The 12,586-nt window shown below is 42.0% G+C and overlaps 3 protein-coding genes across 5 annotated transcripts; 2 read left to right on the forward strand and 1 right to left on the reverse strand.

Moving 5' to 3' along the window:
• The first annotated feature begins 739 nt into the window (after positions 1-739).
• LOC113126465 (SOSS complex subunit C-like) lies at positions 740-1,359 on the forward strand. Of its 2 annotated transcripts, none has more exons than XM_026300483.1 (2): positions 740-775; positions 907-1,359. In XM_026300483.1, the coding sequence occupies exon 2, from the start codon at positions 941-943 to the stop codon at positions 1,250-1,252; it is 312 nt and encodes a 103-aa protein (XP_026156268.1). In that variant the 5' UTR covers positions 740-775; positions 907-940; the 3' UTR covers positions 1,253-1,359. The 2 variants fall into 2 exon arrangements, with proteins under 2 accessions (XP_026156268.1, XP_026156267.1); XM_026300482.1 differs by having other exon boundaries at positions 742-811.
• A 1,504-nt stretch (positions 1,360-2,863) lies between these two features.
• On the forward strand, positions 2,864-7,926 carry rbbp4 (retinoblastoma binding protein 4). The gene is made up of 12 exons (XM_026300584.1): positions 2,864-3,088; positions 3,619-3,769; positions 3,858-4,003; positions 4,207-4,380; positions 4,585-4,700; positions 5,031-5,191; positions 5,331-5,457; positions 5,567-5,644; positions 5,968-6,044; positions 6,359-6,416; positions 6,522-6,632; positions 7,136-7,926. Exons 1-12 carry the CDS (start codon positions 3,073-3,075, stop codon positions 7,199-7,201), a joined length of 1,281 nt encoding a protein of 426 aa, XP_026156369.1. The 5' UTR covers positions 2,864-3,072; the 3' UTR covers positions 7,202-7,926.
• sync (syncoilin, intermediate filament protein) lies at positions 6,152-12,563 on the reverse strand. 2 transcript variants are annotated; one of them, XM_026300581.2, is made up of 6 exons: positions 12,372-12,563; positions 9,670-11,308; positions 9,365-9,579; positions 8,910-9,117; positions 8,605-8,729; positions 6,152-7,299 (listed from the first exon to the last, which is right to left on the reverse strand). In XM_026300581.2, exons 2-6 carry the CDS (start codon positions 11,245-11,247, stop codon positions 7,203-7,205), a joined length of 2,223 nt encoding a protein of 740 aa, XP_026156366.1. In that variant the 5' UTR covers positions 11,248-11,308; positions 12,372-12,563; the 3' UTR covers positions 6,152-7,202. The 2 variants fall into 2 exon arrangements, with proteins under 2 accessions (XP_026156366.1, XP_026156367.1); XM_026300582.2 differs by lacking the exon at positions 6,152-7,299 and adding an exon at positions 8,024-8,460.
• Between the last annotated feature and the right edge of the window lie 23 nt (positions 12,564-12,586).

Below are 12,586 nucleotides of genomic sequence, written 5' to 3' on the forward strand. Positions count from 1 at the left end.
TGAGCACTATGTACACTGTCTTGTAGTTATTTAAGTAAAATCTTTGAGACAGAAAAAGATATTAATAAATGCTAATTACTAAGTGTAGTGTGAATGAGCTAGTATTTTTTTGAAACTGTGTAACACAAGCTTGATTCAATTTGAAACAAAAAAAATGAAGAATGGATTTATATCTATGCTTATAACTGCATCATGTGGATAAATAGCAATATCCTAACACCTGCTCATAACCAGTAATTCAAATACATAAACCTGTCACCCAAAGTAATTTGGCAGCAGAAACAATAATTATGAATGAGAGCTGGTTTGAAGACATTAGATAAAGTAAAATTAAAATGACACGTGCAGACAACAAAAAGTAGGTTACTTATGTCACTAAATCTTAATAATAATAATGTACGGAAATTATTAGGCGCATATACTGACTGCTAAGGCACACTGACTTCTCACCTCCAGTAACTAGTCTGGGCTGACAGGTGGTTTAACTGCAGTCATACATTGCACAGTATTCATTGTACACCACTGACACCTAGTGTTAGGTTTGATTTGTTAAAAATATCACTTCTTACTTTACTATATGTGTTTCACAGCAGCTTAGTCTCTTGCATTCACACGTACTTTCCAGTGGTCCTTTAGTAGCATCATTAATTAAATATGAATCTGATCGTGTGGGCTTAATGTTTATATAAATTGTTTATATAAATACAGTGAAGGCTTATTTTTAACTTTATTTTGAAAGCAGAGCCATTAAACCGGAAGTGTTTTTATTCCTGCGGTGATTTAAACACCGACATGTTTTCAGGCAGTTCTGGTTCGTTATGATCCATGTCTGTATATTACAGCGATATTATCTTGATGAACTCATAAAACACTAACGCTAGCTGTCTCTTTCATGGACCTGTAAAGGGGCTATATCCCCGGAGCTGACCGCTAAGCTGACATGGCTGCCAACCCTCCAGGACAAGGCTTTCAGAACAAGACCCGGGTGGCCATCCTGGCCGAGCTGGACAAGGAGAAGAGGCGGCTGATGCAGAGCCAGTCCATGAACAGCCCCGGAGCCAACATCCCTCTGTCGTCCAGACCCAGCCTGAAGGAGGTGAGGGACAGCGCGGAGCAGCAGCACATCGCCGCCCAGCAGAAGGCCGCCCTGCAGCACGCTCACGGCCACTCGTCCGGCTTCTTCATCACTCAGGACTCCTCGTTTGGGAACCTCATCCTCCCGGTCCTGCCCCGGCTGGAGCCCGACTTCTGACGCTGAACCTCGTTCCCCGGTTCTTCTTCTTCTCTGACCTGTAATCATTGTGGTGTGTTGGGCACCTGAATGACCTCAAATGACAGAATAAATCCTATTTGACCGCACTCTGTACTTGTTATTTTGTATGGCTCTATAGAGGACATTGGTTCTCCAGGGGAAAAGGCCTGTTTGTAAGGACTAACTTGACATGAATGTAGAGGTGAAGATGAAATATAAACTGCATTATCTTTTCACTTTCACTCTTTTCACTAAAGGCCCTTTAGTCTTCAAACATTGAAGACTTTAGTAATTTGACTGTATTTACACTTGGGACATATATTTAGAACATTCAGTCCATTCAGTTTAAGAGCGGGCTCTTTATTATGTTGTCATTTAAGCATGAAAAACGCAACCCAGCCTTGCTCTGCTTCAGTGTTGACAGCAGATTGTGTGTAATGTGGGTGTGTCATGCACCTGTAGCTCAGCTGAAGGTTTAGAGGAGCAAACACAGCAGGTCTTTGCTGTTACTATGCATTACAAGATAATGTGTGGGAGGGACAGACAGGTAAACTGGATAATCTAATTTGCCCATAGGTGTGAATGTTTGTCTCTGTGTTGTCAGCCCAGCGATAGACTAGGGATCTCCCCAGGGTGTATGCCTTACTCTTTATTAATGACAGATTTAATAATATATATATATATATATACATACATATATATAATCGTAGCAGCACAAGAACAGGCCCTGAGCACAAGATCGATAGAGGCTGGGGTCTACCACACCAGGCTGTGCAAAGATGCCCCTGAGACCATCCAGCACATAACAGCAGGTTGTAAGATGCTAGCAGGCAGGGCATACATGGAACGCCACAACCAAGTGGCCGGCATAGTGTACAGGAACATCTGTGCCGAGTATGGGCTGGAGGTCCCAAGGTCAAAATGGGACACACCTCCAAAGGTGGTGGAGAATGACCGAGCTAAGATCCTGTGGGACTTCCAGATACAGACTCACAAACAGGTGATGGCTAACCAACCAGACATAGTAGTGGTGGACAAACAGCAGAAGGTCATAGTGGTAGATGTAGTGATCCCAAGTCATAGCAACATCAGAAAGAAGGAACATGAGAAGCTGGAGAAATACCAAGGGCTGAAAGAAGAGCTAGAAGAGATGTGGAAGGTGAAGGCAACAGTGGTCCCCGTGGTAATGGGCACCCTCGGGGCTGTGACCCCCAAACTGGGAGAGTGGCTCCAACAGATCCCAGGAACAATATCAGAGCTCTCAGTCCAGAAGAGCGCAGTGCTAGGAACAGCTAAGATACTGCGAAGAACCCTCAAACTCCCAGGCCTCTGGTAGAGGACCCGAGATTGAGGAAGACACACACACACACCACCCATAGGGGTGAGAAGGGAAATTTTATATATATATATATGGAGTAACGCTATATACCCCTATACACCGACAATGGTACAGTTTGATTCTTAATATATAATTAAAGAATACCTAAAAGGTTTCTGCAAACATATAACTTTAAAATATAGATATAGCGGGGAACGTCTTTGACTCACGTGCGCAGCTGTTGCGTTGTGATTGGATGGAAAGACGTCCCGCCCCCCTCGTCGGGACTGCGCGAGAGTGCTCCTAAGTCTCAGTAGGCTGCTCAGTTAGCTTTTAGCTGTTAGCTTTTAGCCGTTAGCTTAGCGTCGTCCATGCTCTTTAAACAGCACTGGGGGGTCTGGCTTCATACCAGATGAGCACTTGAGACAAGGATCTGCGGCTGGGCATAGCATTTTGCTTTAGGTGTAGGGTGCAACAGCTTGTTAAGATAACGTTATTCACAATGGCGGACAAGGAAGGTAAAGTAAAAGTTTTCATTGCTGTCAGTTACACATAACGCTGTACAGTTAATGTTATCGGATATTTGTTTAGCTAGCTAGCTATTAGCTGCTAACTCCGTAGCTATGGGTTAGCAATTGAAGTCTGGTAAATGTTCTTTGTGAGTCGTGTGTTTTGTGGCCGTCTTGAATTCATTTTTTACAGTTCATGTTCTCTTGTCGTCGGTCAGCCACCAGCCTGACATTATCTACCCTTAAACTGTCTAAGATTTAATAGACATGCTAATGCTGTAGCAAAATCATACACATTATAGCCATAGTCCATGCAGCTATTGACTGAACACTAGTGAGGACGGAATGTATTAATCGATTACTCTAAAAGACGTCTTTAAAAGGCACAGCTGCCATTAATGTCTTAAGTGTCGACTTCACTAATATTAAAGAGTGACAACCTCAGCCACCTGTTGCAAGTGTTTGAACTAAGTAAATGAAAACTTAAATAGTTGTGAAACTACAAATCATTCATCACTATCATTCGTTCCACACTATAGCTGGTGCATTTGATGATGCAGTGGAGGAAAGGGTGATAAATGAGGAGTACAAGATCTGGAAGAAAAACACCCCCTTCCTCTATGACCTGGTTATGACCCACGCTTTAGAGTGGCCCAGTCTCACTGCTCAGTGGCTGCCTGATGTCTCTAGGTACACACTTTGACACCTGAGGGCAGTAGTTATTCTTACATGTGTATTCCAACATGACATTAATGGTAAAACGTTTTTCCCCTTTCAGGCCTGAAGGGAAGGATTACAGTGTGCACCGGTTGGTGCTGGGCACTCACACATCCGATGAGCAGAATCACCTTGTCATTGCCAGCGTTCAGCTGCCCAATGATGATGCCCAGTTTGACACCTCACATTATGACAGTGAAAAAGGAGGTAGACTGTCTTTTTATTTGTATGACGTTTGTGTATTTCAAAATGACAGGTAGCATGCAATAATACTACTCTTATTCATGGCCACACAGTCATAGAAATTGTTATTTTTTCTAAGAGTTTAGAAGCCTTTCAGTGAAAACAGTTGTTTTTATAGGGAACTATGAATCTATATGAATACAGCAGTTCCTTGTATTTCCTTGTAGAATTTGGAGGCTTCGGGTCAGTGAGTGGTAAAATCGAGATTGAAATTAAGATCAATCATGAAGGAGAGGTGAATCGCGCCCGCTACATGCCACAGAATCCCTGCATCATTGCCACCAAGACCCCCACTTCAGATGTGCTAGTGTTTGACTATACGAAGCACCCCTCCAAGCCAGGTAACCCAGATCTCACAAAGACAATGCTGTGTTTATGTGGGGAAAGGGGCAAGTTGTTGAACACATTTTGAAATTAAAGCAGGGGAATAGGTAACTTTGACCTACTGAGAAATATTTTGTATAACATATCATCATTACTTTGTATACTGTTTTTTTTGTGCTGTGAAAGAAACAGACCGTTGGCAATCATTTTGTTGTCCACAGATGTTTCTGGGGAGTGTCACCCTGATCTGCGTCTCAAAGGTCATCAGAAAGAAGGCTATGGTCTCTCCTGGAATCCCAATCTCTCTGGTTCTCTACTGAGTGCATCAGATGACCATGTAAGAGAACAGTAAAGCCTCATTGTTTGGAAGTATTGTCAAGCAACCTCCCATTGTTTGGGTCGACAGGGACGCATTTCATGAAATTAGGACCTGTTTAAACATGTGATATAAAAAAACAGCTGTATTTATACAATGCTATTGTCCAAAACAATTTACATGCCTCATTCACATATAACTGCCATGAAAGGTGGTATCTTCATCATTAAAAGCAATTTAAGGTTCAGTGTTGTTCCCAAAGACGGTACTATAGGTTATATAAGTCTGTATTTTTTGTAATGTATGTAACATTTGTTTTGGTTTTATGTCTCATCTTTCTTTAATCTGTAGACAGTCTGTCTGTGGGACATCAGTGCTGCACCAAAGGAGGGGAAGGTAATAGATGCAAAGACAATCTTCACTGGTCACACTGCTGTGGTGGAAGATGTTTCCTGGCACTTGCTTCATGAGTCACTCTTTGGATCTGTAGCAGATGACCAGAAACTCATGATGTAAGAATCTCAATAAATCAGATGTGCTGGTGTGGTGAATCAGTTCACCTGAAAATTTATGTGATCTTGCACGCTCCATAGATAGCGATAATTTTTCAGCTAATGGAAAAAATGACCATCACCCTGCTTTTTGTCTCAGCTGGGACACTCGTTCAACCAACAACTCTAAGCCCAGCCATGCAGTAGACGCCCACACAGCAGAGGTCAACTGCCTGTCATTTAACCCTTACAGTGAGTTCATCCTTGCCACTGGTTCTGCAGACAAGGTAATGCAATATTCTGTGCCATTTTAACACTCACTATTTAGCTGCAGTGTTTTTGCAAAGCTGAAGAAAAAGCTGGCAGGTGTGTGTAATATCTGTCTCTGCCTCTCAGACTGTTGCTCTTTGGGACTTGAGAAACCTGAAACTGAAGCTGCATTCCTTTGAATCACACAAAGATGAGATCTTTCAGGTGAGTTAATTATCACTGAAATTAAAATATCAGAACATCTGAGCGGTCAGCTACAACACAGTAGATGGACTTCAGATCTCATTGCAATAATAAATTGTGATCTCTTGCATTCTTACACGTCATCTCCGGTGCTTTGATGAATCTCTCGTGTGTAAGTCAAAAAGTTGATACATACGAAGCATCAAAACCTACTAAGCAAACGGAGGGACTCTGAGATAAATGTTCCAGACAAAGTCTTTCTGAGTAGTGTGTTGGTATTGTACTGTATAACTGTGTTGCTCTTCAGGTTGACTTGGTTTGAGTTCTGTTACTGGCTCTTTCAGGTTCAATGGTCACCTCATAATGAGACCATACTGGCATCCAGCGGAACAGACCGTCGCCTCAATGTGTGGGACCTCAGGTAACATTTTCCACTGAACTCAGCTGCATATTATTGCACCTTCATCCATGGTGCATCAGACATTTGTGTTTTAGTTTGTATTGAAATGACCACAGCCAAACGTCTCGTGTGCATATTTTTCCCGCTCCATTATTTTTATTTGCCTGCTAATTAATCGTCCTCAGGGAATACAGATACTGTTTAAAGATGGGATGGTATGCTGCAGAACAATCATCATAGTCACTGGAAATGTCTGTTTTTAAAAACACCGCCACTGCATGTTTGAATTGTGACACAATTGCAGCTGCATCAAAACTGCATCTGTCTTTCTGTAGTAAAATCGGGGAGGAACAGTCCCCAGAAGATGCAGAGGATGGCCCTCCTGAGCTGCTGGTGAGTCTCACTGAAGCCTGCAGATCTTCAGCATATGTGCCTTATTATAATTAGAAACATTGTCTTGTATCATAATAATGAGATTAATGGCCTTTCTTCTACTAGTTTATTCATGGAGGCCACACAGCCAAGATCTCAGACTTCTCTTGGAACCCCAATGAGCCCTGGGTCATCTGCTCAGTGTCTGAAGACAATATCATGCAAGTCTGGCAAATGGTAAGACACATTTTATTAAAGCATATGTTCTATAGGCAGGCAGAGAGCATAATTGTATTTTTTTTGTACTGTATTGTATTATTAGTTTTCCTAAGACAATATACAACATAAGAATTTCAACAATATTTTAAGGTCACAGACATCAGGCAACTTCTTTCAGAGTCCTGCGTTTCTAACGTGTCAAATCAAGCAGCAATGAATGATTTCTCATGTGATGAGATCTTTCGACATTTCATCAAACAACTATCAAAAAACTCAGTCAGAATCAATTTTGTTTCATTCTTGGAATTTACATTTGGAGAGCTTCAGTCAAAGCAAAATGTCTGGCAAGATGGAAAAAAAAGTTGTTAGAATGGTGAACATACTAACTCAGGTGTGTATATATTTTCTTTACTTGGTAAATAAAATTTCTAAAACCTCTGTATTTCCTGTAACACTGAACTGAAAGCTAGCAATCCAAAAGTGACTGGTAAATATATCTGACATGCTGAATGTCCTTACAGGCTGAGAACATATATAATGATGAAGATCCTGATGGTGCGACAGACCCTGAAGCCGCAACATCGTAACCTACAACCTCATCACAAACTGATACATCAGACGTTCCATGCAGTTACCTTTCCCCCCGCCTTTTACCGGTAGGACACTGTTTTGTTTCTGCTGATCACTGTAAATACCAGAAAGAGGAATCATGTATAACTATGGCACTCAAAGTAAAAAACTCTCCTTTTACTGAGTAATTTATACCTGTAGAATTTCACCAGTTTTTTCACACTGCATACAAAAGACATATTTTTGTAATTAAATTGGCTTTTTCTTGTAAACAAGCATGTTTTAACCAGTGCTTTTTACATGATAAATAAAATGCTCAGCTAAAACAGAAGGTGGTGATCGTACTGACAGCCTGACACCTGTGCTATCATAATAGCCTGCTGTTAAATAATGTAAACAACTCCCCCCATACATGTTGGAAGTGTTGTAGAGAATGTAAGTAAAATGCTTTCCAGTGTTTTGTCATAATGCATAACATGGTCATTCCTGCAGTTCGTGCTCCACCAGTGTTCAGAGCATTGACTTACACACCAGCTGTTTTCTGAGTCAAAATAGAATTTCGTAATGAATCTGTCGTTGAATAGTCCATTGGCGGTCACAACCCCTCCTCACCTCAGTCATACGTCAATCACTTAAATGTTGTCATTGAGATACAGATGTATGATTAAACTTTTCTACTTTAATCAGTATTTTTGCAATTGTACAATGAATGTATTCCTAATAAAATGTCTTTCTTCTTCAAGTCTTTGGATCTATTTTTTATGTATTGTCAACATTTATCAATATGAGTGTGTTACCTAAATATTTTATCAATGGGCTCAGAGTCTTAAGCTTGGAAGTATTTCTAAACCAACCAAGTGGAAGAAGCCACATTACACCTCTCACATTTTTTTTTTTTTTTATGCATGTGATGTTTTAGTACTATCCTGCCTCCCAAGCTTACTCTGTTACTCCGTGTTCCATTGTTTATGTCTTCAGCCATGTTGCCCTTATAAGTCCCTAAACCCCTCTCTGCTCTTTAGCAACAGACATTAACTCATCACTTGCATTCAGATTACAAGGAGCACCAAGCCTTTATTCATAACAAAAACCTTTCTACAGCAGACTTTACAGATGGTTCTCAAAAACTACACACACACAAAACTTCTCTATCAAAGTGCATTAACTGAACTTTAGTGCTTGCTGTGTTGAGGATAAAAATTATGTTAAGTCATATATTTTTTCCTGTAATTATGTTTTCTTCTCATGGTCACACTTATAGTCCTCAATGGCAGCCCTGTAAGAAGAATATTTTAATTGGATGTATTCTTGTGTGTGTGTGTGTGTGTGTGTGTGTGTGTGTGTGTGTGTGTGTGTGTGTGTGTGAGGGTGTGTGTGTGTGTGTGTGTCATGTGTGGTACAGAAGAGATTAACAGCTTACTTGTAAAGGAGGAGTTGTTTTGTGAGACTGTCTTTTAGTTCCTCTGTCTCTTTGGTTTTGTTCTTCTGAATCCTTAATTCAGTCTTCAGCTCTCTGCTGCTCTCCTCCAGATAGTACACAGTTTCCTGTATTGGTGGTAAAATTCCAGGGCTTTATATTAAACCATCACAATTTCACTTGTGTACAATTGAGCTAGAGGTATATGTCAACCCCCCATGCTCTCAGAAGACAGCTCCTTCTGACCTCATTTCGTGCAGTTTTTCTTTCCATCTTCTGCGTTTTAAACACCACATTATCTTGCTCACCTTGTACTGCCCCACGTCCTCTCTCCAGTGTATGTGGATCAGTTTGAGTTTCTCCTCCAGGCAAGCTCTCTGCAGCTTCAGCTTTTGGATGTCCTCCTTTAGGGGTCTTAGTTGGGCTTTGAGCTCCTGGGCCTGCTCCTTGGCTTTTACCACTGCTCCATCTGTTGCCTCTTTTCTCTTCAGCAGCGCCAGTAAGATGGGTTCATACCTGGCCAGGGCAACCATTGTAAGTTTAATGCGTTTCTACCCAAAATTGAAACGTGCAACAAATAGAAAACAATAGGGACAATCTACATGTTTTGTGTAACTCTTGCTGTTGCAGCACTGAAATATTAGAATTTGGATTTGGATTTGTTTATAACTGAAAGTGCAAAATGTGGCATGTTTTAAAAGATAAGTCTGTGTCTAAATGATAAAGGTTTTATGTGAAAACCAATGTTGGACAGTGATGACACCTGTACTCCAGGGCTTTTAGCCCACCCTGCAAATACTGTTGGATGTCCCCACAGGAGTGCCTCCTGCATTCAGTCAGCTCTTCCTGGGTGTTGGAGGTCTGGCTGGAGCTCATGGCATGAAGCTGTGCATGCAGTTCTAAGAGCTGTTGTTGTTGGGCTGACTTGAGCTGACAGCCCTCTTCTGTGAGCTGGAGCACGAGAGACTGCAGCTTCTCCTGCAGAATTGAAAAAAGAAATTTATGTGTGGGTGTTTTCTTGGAAATACAGATTTAAAAAAAAAAAAAATCTACTTTAGGGTTTCTTACCTCTTCTCGCTTAAGCAGCTCCACAGCACGATGTTGGTTGTTGAAGGCAGCCTGGCTATGAGCACAGTCCCTAGCCATAGTGAGGAGCCTCCTCTTCAGCTTTCTCAGCTCGTCTTGCAGACCCTGTCTCTCCAGGTTGACCTTCCACATTCTCCTCTCCTCGTCTGCCCTCTCCTCCCTGAGGCTTTGTATCTCTGTCTTCCTCTCCTCCCTTCTCCCTTCTTCCTCACTCCTCAGTACATTCATCAGCTCTGCCACTTGCCAATCCATTTGATCCTCTGTCTCGTCTTCCCCTTCATTGCTACCCTCTGTCACCTCTCTGTTTTTATCCCCTCTCAACTCCACCACCTCTGCCAGCAGCTCCTTTCTTCTCTTCTCTAACTGCTGTACCTCCTGTATGGACTTCTCCATTTGAGACCCTAGTTCCCCTAGTTCTTTCATGCCTGATCTAAGATCAGCGGTGTCTATCTTGAGCTGGTTATTTTCTTCAGTTGGCATTTCAGTGTCATCTGCTTCAGTCCCAGTTATGTCTCCTTTAGTTTCTGTTTCTCCATTAAACATATATTCTGTCTTTGTCCCTTTACAGGACATTGAGTAATTTCTTTTGTCTAATGGCATTGATGGCCCTGAAAGCCATAATGGCTGATCAAGAACCCCTTGGTCTGTTTTGAAATCCTCTGGCCTTACATATCTTTCCATTGAGATATCAGCCATGTTGTCACAGCCAAGCAAAGCATTGTGCTGGCTTCTTTTTGTGGCTGAACCTACTGTCACTTCCTTTCTGCTGTTCTTGAAAATGTCATCTCCTTCAGCATGTTGCTCAGCCCAGGACTCTATCTGCATTGACTCGGTCTCCAGCTTCGCTGGCCTCTCTGGCTGAACAGGCACCAGTGTTGTACCTCCATTATGATGGGGATTCTTCCTAATATGTACATATTCTTGGCTTGCATCTGAGGCCCGGTCTTGTGGCTCGTAGTCTATTCCAGCTTCTTCCATACAATTCTCCAGCATAGCTAACATCCCTAACAGCTGACCCTCATACTCCACCATAGTTTCACTCAGTTTCTTGCCTGCTGAAGTGAGAGGCATATCTTTCTGGCAAGTAACTTTAGTTGTGGTCACTCCACACCTGTTGATAATAGTGCCCGTGCCTTGTAACCAGCCTTGTGCTGGTTGGTCTTCTGCACCTCCCCCATCCATGTGTGTGTCGATGTACCTTGTGGAAAGGTATGGTTGGGGAGATACACTTGCTTCTCTATAGCTCTCCATTGTAACTTCCTCTTTGCTCTGACCATGAGTTGATTCGCTCATGCTTGGTTTGGTGCAAGTTTCAGAGAAGGGACAGCTAAGGGGGATACCTGTAAGCTCCTCACAGCTCTTCAGTAAGTCATCCATCTCCTGTAAGTATGGTTTGATTAAAGCTGATGGATTCATTTGTGTTTCTGTGAAGGTGAATCCAGATTGTGTTGTGTTGCATTTCCTCTGCTCCATGAGGGTTATATCTGTCTCCCCTTCCTCTTCTTTAATGAAAAGAGGCTCAAACCCACAAAATGAAGTGTTGTCGTCCAGGTTCTCCATTGGTTTAGTCTAATTCTTGTAGTCTCTTGATGACGGTGTGTCTTTTAGAACCGTCTCATCCCTTGAGAAAAGCAGATGAAAACGTTACTCAGCCGGGCTTAAACATATTAAGTTGTATTGCATATCACAAATTCTAGGTCTGGACAGTGCTGATGAAATGTCATCAGAGGTGTCGAATGAACATTTTGTCCAGATTTCTGTGTAAGTTATGGTGATCTCTTAAGCACACGTGGGTATGTAGAGCAGGACAAGGACGCAGTTTCGCAGAGTGCATGCTAGTAGCAGCTGTCCCCTTAGACTAGATGCCCTGGGCACAAACTCATAGCTTGGCAGTGGTCACACACATACCTCAAACAAGCCAAGTCATGCTTTCATATGTACACAGCAACAGTACTGATATAAACACACATGAACAGCTTTTCTCTGACACTGGGGCAAAGCGGCATTATACAGATTATTTTAGAGAGAAGATTGTCATAACAAGTCAATGTGCCGAAAGACGGGCATCTGCAATCCCTTGGTGAACACTGTAGCTGTAATTTTAGCCTTTGAGGTGTTTGCCAAGATTGTACAGAGACTCACCGAGTGAATCGATCAAATTAAGCCAACAGTGTAATCACATAGATTTGTAATGTAGAAAGGGCAAAGAAGACAAGTGTGAAGTACATTTCATAGTTGGTGTGTCCTGGCCAGAACTCCCTCCAACAAAAGTCCACAAACAGCTCTAGTGTTTGTTTTAAAGTAGGTCACATAATACAAAGATTGTATTAAAATCTACAGCACCGACCATCTTTGGCTCTGCCTTTAGTTTTGTGTCAGTGTGAGTGTGTCAGACAGTGACCAGCTGTCTTGTTGCAGGCCAGGCGTGGGCACAAAGCACATTCCTTTAGACCTTCACCATCCAAAGGCAGCACTGGCCTATATTTTCTGGCCACTCTAAACAGGCTTTTCTTGTTAAAGCAATAACAAAATAAAAAATTAAAAGCAATTTCTTTTATGTCAAATCTGACAGACCTTTACTTGTAAATGGCTTTTACCCAGAGGTTGTGTGAAACCTGAAGCTACACAAACCAATAGTGTCACAATTGTTTCCTTTCAAATGTGAAGAGCTTAATTTAACTTACCTTGCAGCATATTTCCCTACACTGTTTCCTCTTGTCCTAAGGGCTGAAAGGTGTATGTTCCAACGGTAAAGCAGAGTGAGCGGCCGGGAACGAGTGTTAGCAGTGTGTGCAGATGAACTGAGAGAAGAATTGGGGTAAAGACGGTTGACCCAGCCCCCTCTCTCTCTCCATCTGTGTGAGACCATGACTACTTCAAATCTGTTTGGGTTTATTAA

Source organism: Mastacembelus armatus, chromosome 11 (assembly GCF_900324485.2).
Source record: "Mastacembelus armatus chromosome 11, fMasArm1.2, whole genome shotgun sequence".
NCBI classification, from domain to species: Eukaryota; Metazoa; Chordata; class Actinopteri; order Synbranchiformes; family Mastacembelidae; genus Mastacembelus; species Mastacembelus armatus.